The sequence below is a fragment of the Petromyzon marinus genome, unplaced genomic scaffold (assembly GCF_048934315.1).
Source record: "Petromyzon marinus isolate PM22_M1 ecotype Great Lakes invasive population unplaced genomic scaffold, UKy_Petmar_22M1.pri1.0 PM_Scaffold_17, whole genome shotgun sequence".
In the NCBI taxonomy this organism is placed as follows: Eukaryota; Metazoa; Chordata; class Hyperoartia; order Petromyzontiformes; family Petromyzontidae; genus Petromyzon; species Petromyzon marinus.
Window position 1 is genome coordinate 10,953 of NW_027423135.1, and position 21,817 is coordinate 32,769.

Genomic DNA, 21,817 nt, shown 5'->3' on the forward strand with positions numbered 1-21,817 from the left:
CCCGTGACCTCCTGCCAGCGGGCGTTCGACACTTCACGCGGCCTCAAGGTGCACGTGGCCTGGCACAAGCGTCGTGGTGACGTCACCGCCACTTAGTGGCGAATGGCGGTTGTTGTTGTTGTGTGTGTGTGTCGTGTGTGTGCGTGTGTGTGTTGTGTCGCGTGTGTCGTGTGCGTGCGTGTGTTGTGTGTGTTGTGTGTTTGCGCGTGTGTGTGTGCGCGCGTGTGTGTGTGTGCGTGTGTATGTGTGCGTGTTTGTGTGTGTGCGTACGCGTGTGTGCGTGTGTGTGTGCGCGCGTGTGTGCGTGTGTATGTGCGTACGCGTGTGTGTGTGTGCGTGTGTGTGCGTGTGTGTGCGCGTGTGTGTGTGTCCGGCGAGGTCGACTCAGCCTCAAATGAGTACCTGGGTGCGTAAAAACATCGCCACTGGGGAGACAAAGGCGGCAGGGCGTGGTGCTGGCCACCCACCCCCTCGTGTGCCGTTCCGGCCTTCATAGGTGTTCGCTCACAGCACTTGCCCCAACAGTCTGTTCAGGCTATACGGGGGATCTTTGTCTTTGTTTTTACTTCGTCTTTTTTCAGTGGGGAGCCGTCACGGTACTCGTTTGAGGCCGAGTCGACCTAGGGGAGGCCCAGGACCGGTGCTGATATTCGTCACCTGGTGCTGGTGGCCGTGAGCGGGAATCGAACTCGGGATGGCGGGTTCGTAGCGCAGCGTAGCGCTAACCGCTGCACCACCGCTCCCCAAACAACAACAACCGACATTCACCAGGACGTGGCGGTAACGTCGCCACGCTGCTTGTGCCAGGCTAGGTGCATTTTAAGGCCACGTGAAGTGTCCGCTGGCAAGAGGTCACGGGGACAGACCCAGCAGGTGCCATGGTTCGACTGACTGAGATGACCGGAAGATGCACCACCACCTGTGCCCCCTACTGTGCCAGGCCAGGTGCAGGAGGTCACGGGGCAGACCCAGCAGGTGCAATGAGGTTGACCGACTGAGATGATGACTGGCAGACGAACCACCCACAGACACACACAACGAGACACACAACGAGATACACAACGAGACACACACAACACGGTGACACTCGACGCCTGTTTACGTTTCAAGAAACATTTTATTGGGGGGGGGGGGGGGGTGAGGGAAGAGCGGGGGGCGGCGGGGGGAGGCGGTTGGCAGCCGGAGGGGGACACGTGGTCAGATGTTCACAATGGACACACACGGGCGGACACGCACGGGTGGACACACGCACATTGACACACACACGCACACACACGCGTTCATCGAGAACTCCAGCCTCTACACGCTGACCTCCACTGCAGCCTCGGCCCACTGCCAACGGATGGGTGGGCTCACGTCGCAGGAAGATCAGACAGCGGTGTCGGTGAGAGGTGCGTGAGTCCGTCCGTCCGTCGGTCCGTCCATCGGTCAGTCCATTGGTCAGTCCATCCATCAGTCTATCGGTCCATCCATCAGTCTATCCATCGGTCAGTCCATCTATCAGTCCATCAGTCCATCGGTCCATCCGTCAGTCTATCCATCGGTCAGCCCATCCATCAGTCCATCAGTCTATCGGTCCATCCATCAGTCTATCCATCAGTCCATCAGTCCATCGGTCCATCCGTCAGTCTATCCATCGGTCAGCCCATCCATCAGTCCATCAGTCCATCGGTCCATCGGTCCATCCGTCAGTCTATCCATCGGTCAGTCCATCCATCAGCCCATTGGTCCATCCGTCAGTCCGCCGAGGGCCTCCGCGCTCCGCCGCGCCAAGGGGCTCCCTACTTGGCGTTGGCCAGCACGTACTCTGCGATGACCTTGATGGCCACCATGGTCTCCTCGCACGTGGGCCGGATCTGGCTCTCGGGCAGCAGGAAGCCGTAGCGGCCGGTGTCACGCAGCTCCAGCGTGAAGGAGTATTTGATGCCCACGTCATAGGCCCAGTCGTCGGAGCCGCCCGACGCGATGTCTGGTGGTGGGGGTAGTGGGGGGGGGGGTGGTAAAGGGGGGGAGGGCAGGGGGGACAGTGAGGGGGGAGCGGTCCAATTGAGCAATTTGCAGGTTGTGTTTGTTGATGGAGATTGGTTGTGGGTTAGGGTTCGGGGGTTGGATGATGATTATGATGATGGTGGAGACTGGAGGAGGTGATGGAGATCGATGGGACCAGAGGAGGTGATGGAGATCGATGGGACCAGAGGAGGTGATGGAGACTCGAAGAGGTGATCGGTGGGAGAGGTTAGTGGCCCATAGACTCCACACATGGCATCCCGTAGGCCCGCAGTGAGAGACTCAACTACATATCAGGTAAGCAAGGCCTCACTGAACTCCCGTGTCGCTCTTTTTGTCAGAAGCGACCGTGGCCATCACGAATGACAGCTCACGCGAAGTTGCGGCGTTTCATCATCATCATCGTCGTCGTCATCGCATGGAAATTTATCGCAGACTCGTAGAGAACCAGAGAGCCACAGAGACCCATAGAAACCAGATAATACTCATAGAGACCTGCAGAGACCCAATTAGAACCGTAGAGACCCACAGAGACACTCAGAAATCTAGAGAGCCATACCCACAGAGACCCATAGAAACCAGATAATACTCATAGAGACCTACAGAGACCCAATTAGAACCGTAGAGACCCACAGAGACACTCAGGAATCTAGAGAGCCAGACTCACAGAGACCCATAGAAACCAGATAATACTCATAGAGACCTGCAGAGACCCAATTAGAACCGTGGAGACCCACAGAGACACTCAGGAATCTAGAGAGCCATACTCACAGAGACCCATACTAAAACTAAACTATTTTATCGTTAGCAGGTAAGTAAGGCCCCGCTGAGTTGCTGTGTCACTCGTTTTGTCCGAAGCGACGCCTGGCCATCACGAATGACAGCTCACGCGAAGTGGCTTATCACGTATGCTTGGTTCTTTCGGTAAAGTCACGGAGAAGGGAAACAATAAAAATAAAAACAATTCTCACGACGTTGCGACTGCAACACAAGCAATGATCATCAGGTGTGGAAAGCACGGGAATATTCTTTTTATATTTGTAATTTTTTTCATTATTTCCCTTCTACGTGGTGACTTTACCGAAAGAACCAAGAATATGAATCCCTGCAGTCACGAAAGCTTTCAATCGAAATTTGCCTTCATTGCGATCGGTTGATTCTAAACGCGGAGGGGAACACGCACGCGACCACGGACAGGGAAACAAGCAAACTCAGAATAAACAGCGGCAGTGTGCACTCACAGATGGTGGTGGCGCTGGATCCGTAGGTGTAGCGAGTGTTGTACAGCCCCTGCAGGGCGCTCACAGCCGTCTTGGACAGGCTTTGCTGTGGCACACACACGGCAGCACGGACATCACACGGCCATTGGTGGGGGGAGGTCAGAGGGTGGGGGAGAAGGGGTGAGGGTGGGGTGAGGGGGGGGGTGAGGGTGGGGGTGAGGGGGGGTGAGGGGGGTGAGGGGGTGGGGGTGAAGGGGGGGGGGACCGGGTGACAACGACGCGGTGACCGGGTGTCAATGAGGAGGATGACGAGGAGGACAATGAGGATGATGACAATGAGGATGATGACAATGAAGAGGATGACAATGAGGATGACAATGAGGATGATGACAATGAGGAAGATGACAATGAGGAGCATGACAATGAGGAGGATGACAATGAGGATGATGACAATGAGGTGGATGACAATGAGGAGGATGACAATGAGGATGATGACAATGAGGATGAATTATAATGAGGAGCATGACAATGAGGATGATGACAATGAGGAGCATGACAATGAGGATGACGGCAATGAGGATGATGACAATGAGGAAGATGACAATGAGGATGATGATAATGAGGAGGATGACAATGAGGATGATGACAATGAGGAAGATGACAATGAGGATGATGACAATGAGGAGGATGACAATGAGGAGGATGACAATGAGGAGGATGACAATGAGGAGCATGACAATGAGGAGGATGATAATGAGGAGGATGATAATGAGGAGGAGGACAATGAGGAGCATGACAATGAGGAGGATGACAATGAGGAGGATGACAATGAGGAGCATGACAATGAGGATGATGACAATGAGGAGGATGACAATGAGGAAGATGACAATGAGGAGGATGACAATGAGAATGATGACAATGAGGAGGATGACAATGAAGAGGATGACAATGATGACGATGACAATGAGGAGGATGACAATGAGAATGACGACAATGAGAATGATGACAATGAGGAGGATGACAATGAAGAGGATGACAATGATGGCGATGACAATGAGGAGGATGACAATGAGAATGACGACAATGAGGAGGATGACAATGAGGATGATGACAATGAGGAGGATGACAATGAGGAGGATGACAATGATGCTGATGACAATGAGGATGATGACAATGAGGACGATGACAATGAGAATGATGACAATGAGAAAGACGACAATGAGGATGACGACAATGAGAAAGACGACAATGAGGATGATGACAATGAGGATGACGACAATGAGAATGACGACAATGAATATGATGACAATGAGAATGATGACAATGAGAAAGACGACAATGGGGATGACGACACTGAGGAGGAGGGGGACGACGACGACGAGGATGACGATGACGACGAGGATGAGGTGGTGCCGTGTGCGGTCGCTCACGAGCTCGGCGTGATTGGGCGGCAGCGCGTAGGTGTAGGCATAGGGGAAGAGCAGCATCTGTGAGTACGAGTGCACCGACACGTAGGCCTTGATGGAGGAGATGCGCGAGCGGATGAAGTCGGCCATGGAGCTGGACTCCACCTCGGACTCAATGCGCGTGCCACAGTACGTCTCAGCGCATGGGCTAGAGGACGCGCCTCCGGCTGTCACGTGGTGGGTGGATGGGGGAGTTATGGGGGGTGGTGAGCCACGGGGAGATAACAATGGGGGGGGGGCAGGGGGAGGGGTTACGGGGGTGGGCACATGGAGACAACAATGGGGGGGCAGGGGTTAAGGGGGGGGAGCACAGGGAGACAACAATGGGGGGCAGGGGGAGGGGTTACAGGGGGGGGGCACAGGGAGACAACAATGGGGGGGCAGGGGGAGGGGTTACAGGGGGGGGCACATGGAGACAACAATGGGGGGGGCAGGGGGAGGGGTTACAGGGGGGGGCATGGGGAGGGGTTACAGGGGGGGGCAGGGGGAGGGGTTACAGGGGGGGCACATGGAGACAACAATGGGGGGGCAGGGGGAGGGGTTACAGGGGGGGGGCAGGGGGAGGCGTTACAGGGGGGGCACATGGAGACAACAATGGGGGGGCAGGGGGAGGGGTTACAGGGGGGGGGCATGGGGAGGGGTTACAGGGGGGGGCAGGGGGAGGGGTTACAGGGGGGACGCTGTGACGATGACCCCGTTGACCCGAGTTCGATTTCAACATCAGTGGCAAACATCTGAACCGGCCTGCCGTGCCCGCGGTGGCGGTGGTTGTGGTGGTGGTGGTGGTAGTGGCGGTGGTGGTGGTTGTGGTGGTGGTGGTTGTGGTGGTGGTGGTGGTAGTGGCGGTGGTGGTGGTTGTGGTGGTGGTGGTGGTAGTGGCGGTGGTGGTGGTTGTGGTGGTGGTGGTTGTGGTGGTGGTGGTTTTGGTGGTGGTCGTGGTGGTCGTGGTGGTGGTGTTGGTGGTGTTGGTGGTGGTTGTGGTGGTGGTCGTGTTGGTGGTGATCGCCGTGGTGGTGATGGTGGTGGTTGTGGTGGTGTTGGTGGTGGTTGTGGTGGTTGTGGTGGTTGTGATGGTTGTGGTGGTTGTGGTTGTGGTTGTGGTGGTTGTGGTGGTTGTGGTGGTTGTGGTGGTGGTGGTGGTTGTGGTTGTGGTGGTTGTGGTTGTGGTGGTTGTGGTGGTTGTGGTTGTGGTGGTGGTTGTGGTGGTGGTGGTGGTTGTGGTGGTTGTGGTGGTGGTTGTTGTGGTGGTGGTGGTGGTTGTGGTGTTGGTGGTGGTTGTGGTGGTTGTGGTGGTTGTGGTGGTTGTGGTTGTGGTGGTGGTTGTGGTGGTGGTGGTTGTTGTGGTGGTTGTTGTGGTGGTTGTGGTGGTGGTGGTGGTGGTTGTGGTGGTGGTGGTTGTGGTGGTTGTGGTGGTGGTGGTTGTTGTGGTGGTTGTGGTGGTGGTGGTGGTTGTGGTTGTGGTGGTGGTTGTGGTGGTTGTGGTGGTTGTGGTGGTTGTGGTGGTGGTGGTGGTTGTGGTGGTTGTGGTGGTGGTGGTTGTGGTGGTGGTGGTTGTGGTGGTTGTGGTGGTGGTGGTGGTTGTGGTGGTTGTGGTGGTTGTGGTGGTTGTGGTGGTGGTGGTGGTTGTGGTGGTGGTTGTGGTGGTTGTGGTTGTGGTGGTGGTTGTGGTGGTGGTGGTTGTGGTGGTGGTGGTTGTGGTGGTGGTGGTGGTGGTTGTGGTGGTGGTGGTTGTGGTTGTGGTGGTTGTGGTTGTTGTGGTGTTGGTGGTGGTTGTTGTGGTTGTTGTGGTGGTGGTTGTGGTGGTTGTGGTGGTTGTGGTGTGTGGTGGTTGTGGTGGTGGTGGTTGTGGTGGTGGTGGTGTGTGGTGGTGGTTGTGGTGGTGGGTGGTGGTGGTGGTGGTGGTGGTGGTGGTGGTGGTGGTTGTGGTGGTGGTGGTTGTGGTGGTGGTGGTGGTGGTGGTGGTGGTGGTGGTGTTGGTGGTGGTGTGGTGGTGGTGGTGGGTGGTGGTTGTGGTGGTTGTGGTGGTTGGTGGTGGTGGTGGTGGTGGTGGTGGTGGTTGTGGTGGTGGTGGTGGTGGTGGTGGTGGTGGTGTGGTGGTGGTGGGTGGTGGGGTTGTGGTGGTTGTGGTTGTGGTGGTGGTTGTTGTGGTTGTGGTGGTTGTGGTTGTTGTGGTGGTGTGGTGGTGGTGGTGGTTGTGGTGGTTGTGGTTGTTGTGGTTGTGGTGGTTGGTGGTTGTGGTGGTGGTTGTTGTGGTTGTGGTTGTGGTGGTGGGTGGTGGTGGTGGTTGTGTGTGGTGGTGTTGGTTTTTTTGGTGTTGCCATGCGCTCCGTACTGCACCAGCCGGCGTCGAAGTTGCGGTTGGGGTCCGTGCCGATGCACGAGGTGCCCGCGTTGGGGGATCGCGTCTTGCGCCACATTCTGTCCTGTGGGGGGAGTGGGGGGAGTGGGGGGGAGTGGGGGGGAGTGGGGGGAGGGGGGGGAGTGGGGGGAGTGGGGGGAGTGGGGGGGAGTGGGGGGGGAGTGGGGGGGAGTGGGGGGAGGGGGGGAGTGGCGGGTCAGCAGTGGGACACAGACAAAGGTCCCCCGTGTAGCCTCTACAGACTGTAGGGGCAAGTGCTGTTAGTAGCGAGTAGCAGCAGCACCTGTGAAGGTAGACACAGACAAAGGTCCCCCGTGTAGCCTGTAACAGACTGTAGGGGCAAGTGCTGTTAGTAGCGAGTAGCAGCAGCAGCTATGCAGGTAGACACAGACAAAGGTCCCCCGTGTAGCCTGTAACAGACTGTAGGGGCAAGTGCTGTTAGTAGCGAGCACCCCCTATGAAGGTTTCCGGCACGGCACACGAGGGGGTGGGTGGCCAGCAGCATCACGCCCGGCCGCCTTTGTCTCCCCCAGTGGCGACGTTTACTACTACACCACCGCTACACCAGGTAACTCATTTGAGTCTGAGTCGACCTAGGGGAGGCCCAGGACCGGTTCAGATAATCGTCACCGGTGTTGGCCGTGAGCGGGAATCGAACTCGGGTCGCCAGGTTCGATGTTTCTCGTGACTGCAGGAATCCATACTCTTTGGTTATTTCGATAAAGTCACGTAAGGTATAAAATAAAATAAATCACGACGTTTCGCTCGCAACACAAGCAATCCAAAGGACATGTGAGCATGAGAGTGTAATCCAAAGGTCACGTGAGCATCAGAGTGCAATCCAAAGCACATGTGAGCATGAGAAGTGCAATCCAAAGCACATGTGAGCATGAGAGTGTAATCCAGAGGACATGTGACCATGAGAAGTGCAATCCAAAGGACACGTGATCATGAGAGTGTAATCCAAACGACACGTGACCATGAGAAGTGCAATTTAAAGGACATGTGAACATGAGAAGTGTAATCCAAAGTACATGTGAGCATGGGAGTACAATCCAAAGGACATGTGAGCATGGGAGTGCAATCCAAAGGACATGTGAGCATGAGAGTGCAATCCAAAAGAGATGTGAGCATGAGAGTGTAATCCAAAGGACATGTGAGCATGAGAGGTGCAATCCAAAGGACATGTGAGCATCAGAGTGCAATCCAAAGGACATATGAGCATGAGAGTGTAATCCAAAGGACATGTGAGCATCAGAGTGCAATCCAAAGGACATGTGAGCATGAGAGTGTAATCCAAAGGACATGTGAGCATGATAAGTGCAATCCAGAGGACACGTGAGCATGATAAGTGTAATCCAGAGGACATGTGAGCGATCTAAGAGAGAGGCATAGGGAGAGAGAGAGAGACACACACACACAGAGAGTCGGAAATAACAGCTGACAGGTAGGGTGTTTGTCTGCTGATGTTGTTTGGTTGTTGGTTGCTGTCTGCTTTGTTTGCTGCCTCACGTTGCTCCAGCTGTAGGCGTATCCGTCCACGTTGAACACGGTGAGGATGTGGAAGTCCATGCCGTCCAGCAAGCTGGTCATGGTAGCGTCCGAGCCGTACGTGGACACGGCCTGAGCCACGCTCGCGCGGACACAGACGCAGACGCACACGGACACGCGGACGCAGACACAGACGGACACGCGGACGGACACGCAGACGCAAACGGAGACGCGGACGGACATGCAGGCGCAGACACAGATGCAGACACAGATGCAGACACAGACACAGATGCAGACGCAGACACAGATGCAGACGCAGACAGGGACACAGACGCAGATGCAGACACAGACGCAGACACAGACGCAGACAAAGACAGATGCAGACGCAGACGCAGATGCAGACGCAGACATGGACACGGACGCAGCCACAGACGCAGACACAGATAGACACAGATGCAGACACAGACACAGACAGACACAGACACAGACAGACACAGACACAGAAAGATACAGACACAGACAGACACAGACGCAGACACAGACACAGACAGACACAGACGCAGACGCAGACACAGTTAGACACAGACGCAGACACAGACACAGATAGACACAGACGCAGACACAGACACAGACAGACACAGACGCAGACGCAGACACAGACAGACACAGACACAGACGACGCAGACAGACGCAGACACAGACACAGACGCAGACAGACACAGACGCAGACAGACGCAGACGCAGAAGCGTCAGATCGCAATGACGGGCACATCGCCCCTAGGTGAAGGTTCCGCGTTTCGCGTGGGCAAGGCCGTCACGCGGGGCGGCGCCGTTTCTGTTTCGCCCGACACGACGCGCTGGCTTCCCCGCCCGGGAGCGCTGGTCGAGCGCAACGCTGAGACGCGCTGGCACCGCTAGTGAGACGCGCTGGCACCGCTAGTGAGACGCGCTGGCACCGCTAGTGAGACGCGCTGGCACCGCTAGTGAGACGCGCTGGCACCGCTAGTGAGACGCGCTGGCACCGCTAGTGAGACGCGCTGGCACCGCTAGTGAGACGCGCTGGCACCGCTAGTGAGACGCGCTGGCACCGCTAGTGAGACGCGCTGGCACCGCTAGTGAGACGCGCTGGCACCGCTAGTGAGACGCGCTGGCACCGCTAGTGAGACGCGCTGGCACCGCTAGTGAGACGCGCTGGCACCGCTAGTGAGACGCGCTGGCACCGCTAGTGAGACGCGCTGGCACCGCTAGTGTGACGCGCTGGCACCGCTAGTGAGACGCGCTGGCACCGCTAGTGAGACGCGCTGGCACCGCTAGTGAGACGCGCTGGCACCGCTAGTGAGACGCGCTGGCACCGCTAGTGAGACGCGCTGGCACCGCTAGTGAGACGCGCTGGCACCGCTAGTGTGACGCGCTGGCACCGCTAGTGAGACGCGCTGGCACCGCTAGTGAGACGCGCTGGCACCGCTAGTGAGACGCGCTGGCACCGCTAGTGAGACGCGCTGGCACCGCTAGTGAGACGCGCTGGCACCGCTAGTGAGACGCGCTGGCACCGCTAGTGTGACGCGCTGGCACCGCTAGTGAGACGCGCTGGCACCGCTAGTGAGACGCGCTGGCACCGCTAGTGAGACGCGCTGGCACCGCTAGTGAGACGCGCTGGCACCGCTAGTGTGACGCGCTGGCACCGCTAGTGAGACGCGCTGGCACCGCTAGTGTGACGCGCTGGCACCGCTAGTGAGACGCGGAGACTGGCACCGCTAGTGAGACGCGGAGACTGGCACCGCTAGTGTGACGCGCTGGCACCGCTAGTGAGATGCGGAGACTGGCACCGCTAGTGAGACGCGCTGGCACCGCTAGTGAGACGCGGGGACTGGCCCGCTAGTGTGACGCGGGGACTGGCCCGCTAGTGTGACGCGCTGGCACCGCTAGTGTGACACGGGGACTGGCACCGCTAGTGTGACGCGGGGACTGGCCCGCTAGTGTGACGCGCTGGCACCGCTAGTGTGACATGGGGATGGAGCGCCGCTATAACGCACAGACGCTCGCCCGATCGCTCGCCCCCTTGCATCCACCACTGCCCGGATTAGAACCCCCCCCCCCAGCCCCCCCCCCAGCCCCCCCAGCCCCCTGGTGGCTCACCTCCTTGACGAACCACTGGCAGAAGGCCGGGGAGATCCATTCACGAGCGTGGAAGGTGCAGTCCATGAAGAAGGCCTTCTTCTGCGTCTGGCTCTTCTTCCCCACCTGGTAGGGCGGCAAAGAGGTGATGGTGTCGAGATGTTGACTACCTCGCCTCGTCTACAGGAGGTCGTGGGTTCGATCTCGATCCTGACGATGCCTGCTGCTGTAGATTTGGAATCTGCGTCTCTCTCTGTCATCATCACGGTGGCTAGGAGATGTTGACTACCTCGCCTGGTCTACAGGAGGTCGTGGGTTCGATCTCGATCCTGACATCTGCTGCTGTGTATTTGGAATCTGCGTGTCTCTCTCTCTCTCTCATCATCATCATCACGGTGGCTAGGAGATGTTGACGACCTCGCCTGGTATACAGGAAGTCGTGGGTTCGACCTCGACCCTGACGATGCCTGCTGTGATATTTGGAGTTTGCGGTGTCTCTCATCATCATCATCACGGTGGCTAGGAGATGTTGACGACCTCGCCTGGTATACAGGAGGTCGTGGGTTCGACCTCGACCACGACGCCTGCTGCTGCTGCTGCTGTGATATTTGGAGTGTGCGGTGTCTCTGTCTCTATCTCTGTCCTCTTGGTCGCGTGGATTTGTCTCCAGGTCCTCCGGTTTCCCCTTCCTGCCCTCCACGTTTAGAATTTAGAATCAACGTCACCGGGCACGTGACAAAGCCGTCACGGCGTTGAGCTTCTGTTGTTTGCGACCGCCAGCGTCGCTCCTGACAAAAAATAAAGCGCTACGGAACCCCACTCACTTACCTGGTAGGCAATAAATGCGAAAAAAGTTGTGTATGGTTTTAGTTTAGGGGGTGACAGCACCAATGGTGAGGCAGCCACATTCACGTCAGCCCGTAGCCTTCTGCTGCCCCTACTGGACATCCGTGTAGCCCCGCCCACTGCCCGGGTAGCCACCGCCCACTGCCCGGGTAGCCCCGCTGGTTGCCAGGCCGTGCCCACTGCTCATGTAGCCCCGCCCACTGCCCGGGTATCCCCGCCCACTGCCCGGGTAGCCCCCGCCCACTGCCCGGGTAGCCCCGCCCACTGCCCGGGTAGCTCCGCCCACTGCCCGGGTAGCCCCCCGCCCACTGCCCGGGTAGCCCCCCGCCCACTGCCTGGGTAGCCCCGCCCACTGCCCAGGTAGCCCCCGCCCACTGCCCGTGAAGCCCCGCTGGTTGCCAGGCCGTGCCCACTGCCCGTGTAGCCCCGCCCACTGCTCGTGTAGCCCCCGCCCACTGCCCGTGTAGCCCCCGCCCACTGCCCTGTAGCCCCGCCCACTGCCCGAGTAGCCCCGACGGTAGGCCAGGCTGACCGTGCCCACCGGCCCCCGGGTACCGTCAGCAGCAGGAGCGGGCGGCCCTGGTAGGAGGATCCGATCCGGGTGAGGGACACCAGGTCGGGGTTCTCGGCCACGATGCTCGACTGCCACGCGCTGATCTGTGTGCGCGGCAAGAGGGGAGGGGGACGGACATCGCCATCGTCACCATCGTCACCATCACCGTCATCGTCGCCATCAGCGTCGTCGTCACCATCAGCGTCATCGTCACCATCAGCGTCGTCGACACCATCACCGTCATCATCACCATCACCGACATCGTCGCCATCATCGTCATCGACACCATCGTCGACACCATCAGCGTTGTCGTCACCATCACCGGCGTCAACACCATCACCGTCATCGTCATCGTCACCATCGCCGTCATCGACACCATCACCGTCATCGTCATCGTCACCATCGCCGTCATCGACACCATCACCGTCATCGTCATCGACACCATCACCATCATCGACACCATTACCGTCATCGACACCATCACCGTCATCAACACCATCACCGTCATCTTCATCACCGTCATCGGCATCATTATCACCATCACCGCCGTCATCATTATCACCATCAACGGCATCATCATCATCATCATCACCGTCATCATCACCGTCACCATCACCGTCACTGTCATCATCACCACCACCACCTCCACCACCTCCACCACCATCACCACCACCATCACCCTCTCACCTCGTCCCAGTTGTGGTACTTCTCATAGTTGTAGCCGGCGGTGGAGCGAACCCCGTCAAGCTGGGCATCGATGGCCTGCTGGAGGTCCTGGATGAAGGGCCTGTCGTAGGCAGAGTGGTGGGGGGGGGGCAGAGTGGGGGGCAGAGTGTGTGGTGGGGGGCAGGCAAGGGGATTCACGTCCCAAGCGGAGACGGAGCTCACGGATTTACACCCCTTAGGGGCAGGGCCGGATCGAGGCGTGGGGGGCTTTAGGGGCTGCAGGCCTAAGGTGAAGTGAAACGTTGTTTCGTTTGTGAATGCTGCATTCTATTCGTTGTTAGCCTTGTAAATATAATTTTAAAAAAAAGTAACTTAGTTTTCCCTTTTGAAAATATTACTGGGGGGGGGCTCACCAGTGTCTGTAGCCACTGGGGGGGGTGGTGGCACGTGCCCCCCAATGATCCCATCGAAATCCCTAATTTCGATCGGATCATTGGGGGTTCATTAGTAATAAATCGGCATCTGGCGACCCCCACTGCCACCGTTTAGCATATTGTTACGCGCCAGGGACTCTGTGAGATGATAGGACAATAGTCTGAGTCCATAATTGGCAATAAGTAACGGCAAAGCGGTTATAAGCGACTCACAGAATTGTGCGCAGTTGCGTCTACAGAGTCCACGACTTCCCTGAAGGCATCGACACCTTCAGCGAGCGAGATGCCGATCACTAACAACGCGGTTCGAGTTCGACACCTCGATCGATGGCTGTGCCATCACCGCACACGTGTCGAGTAACAAGCAAGGGACAAGTCCTACACTTACTAACAACTCCTTACTTACTAACAACTCCTTACTTACTAACAACTCTTTACTCACTAACAACTCTTTACTAACAACTCCTTACTTACTAACAACTTACTTACTAACAACTCCTTACTCACTAACAACTCTTTACTCACTAACAACTCTTTACTCACTAACAACTCTTTACTAACAACTCCTTACTTACTGACAACTTACTTACTAACAACTCCTTACTTATGAACAACTCCTTACTCACTAAAAAGTCCTTACTCACTAACAACTCCTTACTCACTAACAACTCCTTACTCACTAACAACTCCTAACTTACGAACTCCTTACTCACTAACAACTCCTTACTCACTAACACCTCCTTACTCACTAACAACTCCTTACTCACTAACAACTCCTTACTCACTAACAACTCCTTACTCACTAACAACTCCTCACTTACGAACTCCTTACTCACTAACAGCTCCTTACTTACTAACAACTCCTTACTTACTAACAACTCCTTACTCACTAACACCTCCTTACTCACTAACAACTCCTTACTCACTAACAACTCCTTACTCACTAACAACTCCTTACTCACTAACAACTCCTTACTCACTAACAACTCCTCACTTACGAACTCCTTACTCACTAACAACTCCTTACTCACTAACACCTCCTTACTCACTAACAACTCCTTACTCACTAACAACTCCTTACTCACCAACAACTCCTCACTTACGAACTCCTTACTCACTAACAGCTCCTTACTTACTAACAACTCCTTACTTACTAACAACTCCTTACTCACTAACAGCTCCTTACTTACTAACAACTCCTTACTTACTAACAACTCCTTACTCACTAACAACTCCTTACTTACTAACAACTCACTTACTAACAACTCCTTACTTCATCATTAGACCTCCTTTGCCAGTACCAAAATATAATAATAGTTTTGATTTAAAGCTTTCGTGACTGCAGTAATTCATGTTCTTAGTTCTTTCGGTAAAGTCACTTTACCGAAAGAACTACGGATATAATAGTGTTTTCCCCCTTTTTTCTGGCAGGAAAACTGAAACCTTTTTACAAGGATTCATGTTACTGTATTAACCACAATACCTGCAGTCAAAATGCAAACAAAAAACATACTATGATAATATATGCATTGTCCTTGACATTGATTGGTCCACACCAAGGGACGGCTTTCTTTTGAGCCTCGACCCAATTGGTGCTCGACCAGATGACGCCAAAAGGGGAGAGACCCACAGACTCACACAGAGACCCACAGACTACCATAGAGACCCACAGACTAGCATAGAGACCCACAGACTAACACAGAGACCCAGACTACCACAGAGACCCACAGACTAACACAGAGACCCACATACTCACACAGAGACCCACAGACTAGCACAGAGACCCACAGACTCACACAGAGACCCACAGACTACCACAGAGACTGACAGACTAGCATAGAGACCCACAGACTAACAGAGAGACCCACAGACTCACACAGAGACCCACAGACTAACATAGAGACCCACAGACTCACACAGAGACCCACAGACTAGCACAGAGACCCGCAGACTCACACAGAGACCCACAGATTAAGACAGAGACCCACAGACTCACACAGAGACCCACAGACTAACACAGAAACCCACAGACTAACATAGAGACCCACAGACTAGCACAGGGACCCACAGACTACCACAGAGACCCACAGACTAACACAGAGACCCACAGACTAACACAGAGACCCACAGACTACCACAGAGACCCACAGACTACCACAGAGACCCACAGACTCACACAGAGACCCACAGGCTTACACAGAGACCCACAGACTAACATAGAGACCCACAGACAAACACAGAGACCCACAGACTAACACAGAGACCCACAGACTAGCATAAAGACCCACAGACTCACACAGAGACCCATAGACTCAGAGACCCATAGACTACCACAGAGACCCACAGACTTACACAGAGACCCACAGACTAACACAGAGACCCACAGACTAACAAAGAGACCCACAGACTAACACAGAGACCCACAGACTAACACAGAGACCCACAGACTACCACAGAGACCCACAGACTTACACAGAGACCCACAGACTAACATAGAGACCCACAGACAAACACAGAGAGCCACAGACTAACACAGAAACCCACAGACTAGCACAGGGACCCACAGACTACCACAGAGACCCACAGACTAACAGAGAGACCCACAGACTAACACAAAGACCCACAGACTCACACAGAGACCAACAGACTAACACAGAGACCCACAGACTAACACAGAGACCCACAGACTCACACAGAGACCCACAGATTAACAGAGAGACCCACAGACTCACGCAGAGACCCACAGACTAACACAGAGACCCACAGACTCACACAGAGACCCACAGACTAACACAGAGACCCACAGACTCACACAGAGGCCCACAGACTCACACAGAGACCCACAGACTCACACAGAGACCCACAGATTAACAGAGAGACCCACAGACTAACACAGAGACCCACAGACTCACACAGAGACCCACAGATTAACAGAGAGACCCACAGACTCACGCAGAGACCCACAGACTCACACAGAGACCCACAGACTCACACAGAGACCCACAGACTCACACAGAGGCCCACAGACAGCGGTGTTCCCACGTACTGGAGGGGCAGGCCACTGCGCTGCATGAAGGAGCGGGCGTAGTCGCCCTGCGCTGCGGGAACGCGGATGTCCACCTCCATGCCCACAGCCACCTGCTCAGCGCTGTCAGGCCTCCAGAAGTCCACCTGTGGTGGTGGTGGTGGTGGTAGGGGGGCGGTGGTATTGGGGTTGTGGTGATGGTGTTTGGTTCGGATTGTGGTGGGTGGAATTGTGGTGGGTGGGTGTGATTGTGGTGGGTGTGATTGTGGTGGTGGTGGTGGGTGTCATTGTGGTGGGTGTGATTGTGTGTGGTGGGTGTGATTGTGGTGGTGGGTGTCATTGTGGTGGGTGTGATTGTGTGTAGTGGGTGGGATGGTGGTAGTGATGGTGGGTGGGATTGTGATGGTGGTGGTGGGTGGGATTGTGATGGGTGGGATTGTGGTGGTGGTGGGTGGGATTGTGGTGGTGGGTGGGATTGTCGTGGTGGGTGGGATTGTGGTGGTGGGTGGGATTGTGGTGGTGGTTGGTGGGATGGTGGTAGTGGTGGTGGTGAGATTGTGGTGGTGGGTGAGATTGTGGTGATGGGTGGGATGGTGGTTGTGGTGGGTGGGATTGTGGTGGTGGGTGGGATTGTGGTGGTGGTGGTGGGTGGAATTGTGGTGGTGGGTGGGATTGTGGTGGTGGTGGGTGGGATTGTGGTGGTGGGTGGGATGGTGGTAATAGTGGGTAAGATTGTGGGAGGTGGGTTTGTGTTGGTGGTGCTGGGTGGGATTGTGGTGGTGGTGGTGCTGGGTGGGATTGTGGTGGTGGTGGTGCTGGGTGGGATTGTGGTGGTGGTGGTGCTGGGTGGGATTGTGGTGGTGGTGCTGGGTGGGATTGTGGTGGTGGTGGGTGGGATTGTGGTGGTGGCGATGGTGCTGGGTGGGATTGTGGTGGTGGTGGTGGTGCTGGGTGGGATTGTGGTGATGGTGGTGGTGCTGGGTGGGATTGTGGTGGTGGTGGTGGTGGTGCTGGGTGGGATTGTGGTGGTGGTGGTGGTGCTGGGTCGTATTGTGGTGGTGGTGGTGCTGGGTGGGATTGTGGTGGTGGTGGGTGAGATTGTGGTGGTGGTGGTGGTGCTGGGTGGGATTGTGGTGGTGGTGCTGGGTGGGATTGTGGTGGTGGTGGTGCTGGGTGGGATTGTGGTGGTGGTGGTGCTGGGTGGGATGGTGGTGGTGGTGGTGCTGGGTCGTATTGTGGTGGTGGTGCTGGGTGGGATTGTGGTGGTGGTGGGTGGGATTGTGGTGGTGGTGGTGGTGCTGGGTGGGATTGTGGTGGTGGTGGTGGTGCTGGGTGGGATTGTGGTGGTGGTGCTGGATGGGATTGTGGTGGTGGTGGTGCTGGGTGGGATTGTGGTGATGGTGGTGATGCTGGGTGGGATTGTGGTGGTGGTGGTGCTGGGTGGGATTGTGGTGGTGGTGGTGCTGGGTGGGATTGTGGTGATGGTGGTGATGCTGGGTGGGATTGTGGTGGTGGTGGTGGTGCTGGGTGGGATTGTGGTGGTGGTGGTGGTGCTGGGTGGGATTGTGGTGGTGGTGGTGCTGGGTGGGATTGTGGTGGTGGTGGTGCTGGGTGGGATTGTGGTGGTGGTGGTGCTGGGTGGGATTGTGGTGGTGGTGCTGGGTGGGATTGTGGTGGTGGTGGTGGTGGGTGGGATTGTGGTGGTGGTGATGGTGCTGGGTGGGATTGTGGTGGTGGTGGTGGTGCTGGGTGGGATTGTGGTGATGGTGGTGGTGCTGGGTGGGATTGTGGTGGTGGTGGTGGTGCTGGGTGGGATTGTGGTGGTGGTGGTGGTGGTGCTGGGTCGTATTGTGGTGGTGGTGCTGGGTGGGATTGTGGTGGTGGTGGTGCTGGGTGGGATTGTGGTGGTGGTGGTGCTGGGTGGGATTGTGGTGGTGGTGCTGGATGGGATTGTGGTGGTGGTGGTGGTGCTGGGTGGGATTGTGGTGGTGGTAGTGATGCTGGGTGGGATTGTGGTGGTGGTGGTGCTGGGTGGGATTGTGGTGGTGGTGGTGCTGGGTGGGATTGTGGTGATGGTGGTGATGCTGGGTGGGATTGTGGTGGTGGTGGTGCTGGGTGGGATTGTGGTGGTGGTGCTGGGTGGGATTGTGGTGGTGGTGGTGGGTGGGATTGTGGTGGTGGTGCTGGGCGGGATTGTGGTGGTGGTGGTGCTGGGTGGGATTGTGGTGGTGGTGCTGGGTGGGATTGTGGTGGTGCTGGGTGGGATTGTGGTGGTGGTGGTGGTGCTGGGTGGGATTGTGGTTGGCACCTCGATGTTCTTGGCGAGGAGGCGGATCGCCTGAACTTGCTCCGGGGTCTTCACCACCATCCGGTAGACGACATCGCTGCAGTGTCACAGACGGCGCGTGACACACACACCCGCATTTACACCCACACTGACACACTGACACTTACACACACTGACACACACACCCGCACACACACACTCGCATTTACACCCACACTGACACACTGACACTCACACACACTGACACACACACCCGCACACACACACTGACACACTGACACACACACCCGCACACACACACTGACACACTGACACACACACCCGCACACACACACTGACACTCACACACTACACACTACACACTGACACACACATACACATACACACTGACACACACACACACATACACACTGACACACACACACACATACACACTGACACACTGACACACTGACACACACATACACACTGACACACACATACACACTGACACACACATACACACTGACACACACATACACACTGACACACACATACACACTGACACACACATACACACTGACACACACATACACACTGACACACACATACACACTGACACACACATACACACTGACACACACATACACACTGACACACACATACACACTGACACACACATACACACTGACACACACATACACACTGACACACACATACACACTGACACACACAAAGATCCCCCATATAGCCTTGACAGACTGTAGGAGCAAGTGCTGTTAGCGAGCACCTATGAAGGCCGGAACGGTACACGAGGGGGTGGGTGGCCAGCGCCACGCCCGACCGCCTTTGTCTCCCTAGTGGCAATGTTTACACACCACACCAGGTACTCATTTGAGGCTGAGTCGACCTAGGGGAGGCCCGGGACCGGTTCAGATAATCGTCACTGGTGTTGGCCGTGAGCGGGAATCGAACCCGGGTCGCCAGGTTCATAACGCAGCGTAGCGCTAACCGCTACACTACCGCTCCCCACTGACACACACAGACACACTGACACACACACACTGACACACAGACACACTGAAACACACACACACACTGACACACACTGACACACACACTGACACACACTGACACACACACTGACACACACACACAGACACACACTGACATACACACTGATACAGACCGACACACTGACACACACACACTGACACACAGACACACTGACACACACTGACACACACAGACACACACAGACACACACACACTGACACACAGACACACTGACACACACACACTGACACACACACACACTGACACACACACACTGACACACACAGACACACACATACACACAGACACACAGACACACTGACACACACTGACACACACAGACATACACATACACACACACACACTGACACACACACACACTGACACACACACTGACACACACACATACACACAGACACACTGACACACACACTGACCCTGACACACACACTGACACACACACTGACACACATACACACTGACACACACACACACACTGACACACACACTGACATACACACACACACAGACACACACACAGACACACTGACACACACACACATAGACACACACTGACACACACACACTGACACACACACATACACACACACACATACACGCACATACACACTGACACACACTGACACACACACACACACACTGACACACACACATACACACACACACACTGACACACTGACACACACTGACACACACACGCACTGACACACACACACACACTGACACACTGACACACACTGACCCATCGAAGCGGCGAGCTGCTAGGCAGCCTCCCAGCAGAGCCAGGAGGCAGAGAGCCACCAGGGTCTTCATGGTGACTCGGGAAAGACAAAGGCGGCTAAGACGACCACGACGACGAGGAGGAGTTGGAGGAGTTGGAGGAGGTGGGTGGTGGTGCAGATGGAGAGAGCGTTGTGGAACGCGCCCCTCTTATACTCGGGATTGGAGGGGCATTGCCTGCTGCGGTTTGTTTAATCACGAGGGATGTGGGTGGGGCAGCGTTGGTGGACAGCTCCAGCTGATAAGTGTCCTTGTGTCACCCCGGTGAGGTTGGTGGTTGTGGTGGGGGTTGTTGTGGGGGTTGTGGTGGTGGTTGTGGTTGGGTGGAAGTGGGTGGAAGTCTCAAGATGACAAGTTTCCTTGTGTCACCCCGGTGAGGTTGGTGGTTGTGGTGGTGGTGGTTGTGGGGGTTGTTGTGGGGGTTGTGGTGGTGGTTGTGGTGATGGTTGTGGTGGTTGGGTGGAAGTCTCAAGATGACAAGTTTCCTTGTGTCACCCCGGTGAGGTTGGTGGTTGTGGTGGTGGTGGTTGTGGGGGTTGTTGTGGGGGTTGTGGTGATGGTTGTGGTGGTGGTTTTGGTGGTGGTGGTTGGGTGGAAGTGGGTGGAAGTCTCAAGATGACAAGTTTCCTTGTGTCACCCCGGTGAGGTTGGTGGTTGTGGTGGTGGTGGTTGTGGGGGTTGTGGTGGTGGTTGTGGTGGTGGTTGTGGTGGTGGTGGTTGGGTGGAAGTCTCAAGATGACAAGTTTCCTTGTGTCACCCCGGTGAGGTTGGTGGTTGTGGTGGTGGTGGTTGTGGGGGTTGTTGTGGGGGTTGTGGTGGTGGTTGTGGTGGTGGTTTTGGTGGTGGTGGTTGGGTGGAAGTGGGTGGAAGTCTCAAGATGACAAGTTTCCTTGTGTCACCCCGGTGAGGTTAGTGGTTGTGGTGGTGGTGGTTGTGGGGGTTGTGGTTGTGGTGGTGGTTGTGGTGGTGGTTGTGGTGGTGGTGGTGGTGGTGGTTGGGTGGAAGTGGGTGGAAGTCTCAAGATGTCAAGTGTCTTCTTTGGTTCTTTCGGTAAAGTCACCACCACGTAGAATGAGAATAAAACAATAAAACAAAATGAGACACTAAAAATTCTCACGACGTTTCGGCCACAACGCAAGCGGCCGTCTTCAGGTGAAGGAACAGAAGTGTCGGGACGACAGAGCTTCAATGGCGTCATCTGGTCCAACACCAGTGTGGAGACTGTTTTTCGTATTTTGATACTATTCATCTGGTCCAACATCAGTGTGAGACTAAGGGCTCTAAGAAAAGCCGTCTCGGGTGTGGACCAATCAATGTCAAGGACGCTGCCAATATCATTATCAGAGTTGTCTATTTAAAAATTTTAAGCTTTCGTGACTGCAAGGATTCATCTTCTTTGGTTCTTTCGGTAAAGTCACCACCACGTAGAATGAGAATAAAATAATAAAACGCAACCTTAAGATCATTCGAAGACGGCCGCTTGCGTTGTGGCCGGAACGTCGTGAGAATTTT

General features: G+C 55.6%; 2 protein-coding genes across 2 annotated transcripts; one reads left to right on the plus strand and one right to left on the minus strand.

Moving 5' to 3' along the window:
• Positions 1-1,097: 1,097 nt before the first annotated feature.
• Positions 1,098-20,437, minus strand: LOC116956807 (carboxypeptidase B-like). The gene is made up of 11 exons (XM_032978650.2): positions 20,268-20,437; positions 18,491-18,566; positions 16,204-16,328; positions 12,745-12,844; positions 12,060-12,161; positions 10,680-10,784; positions 8,565-8,675; positions 7,026-7,116; positions 4,658-4,860; positions 3,249-3,333; positions 1,098-1,969 (listed from the first exon to the last, which is right to left on the minus strand). Exons 1-11 carry the CDS (start codon positions 20,336-20,338, stop codon positions 1,782-1,784), a joined length of 1,257 nt encoding a protein of 418 aa, XP_032834541.1. The 5' UTR covers positions 20,339-20,437; the 3' UTR covers positions 1,098-1,781.
• On the plus strand, positions 3,731-4,648 carry LOC142922775 (uncharacterized; the record flags this gene model as incomplete). The annotated part of the gene is made up of 1 exon (XM_076063641.1): positions 3,731-4,648. A coding segment is annotated over exon 1 (918 nt), but the record flags the coding sequence as incomplete, so codon positions are not given.
• Positions 20,438-21,817: the final 1,380 nt, after the last annotated feature.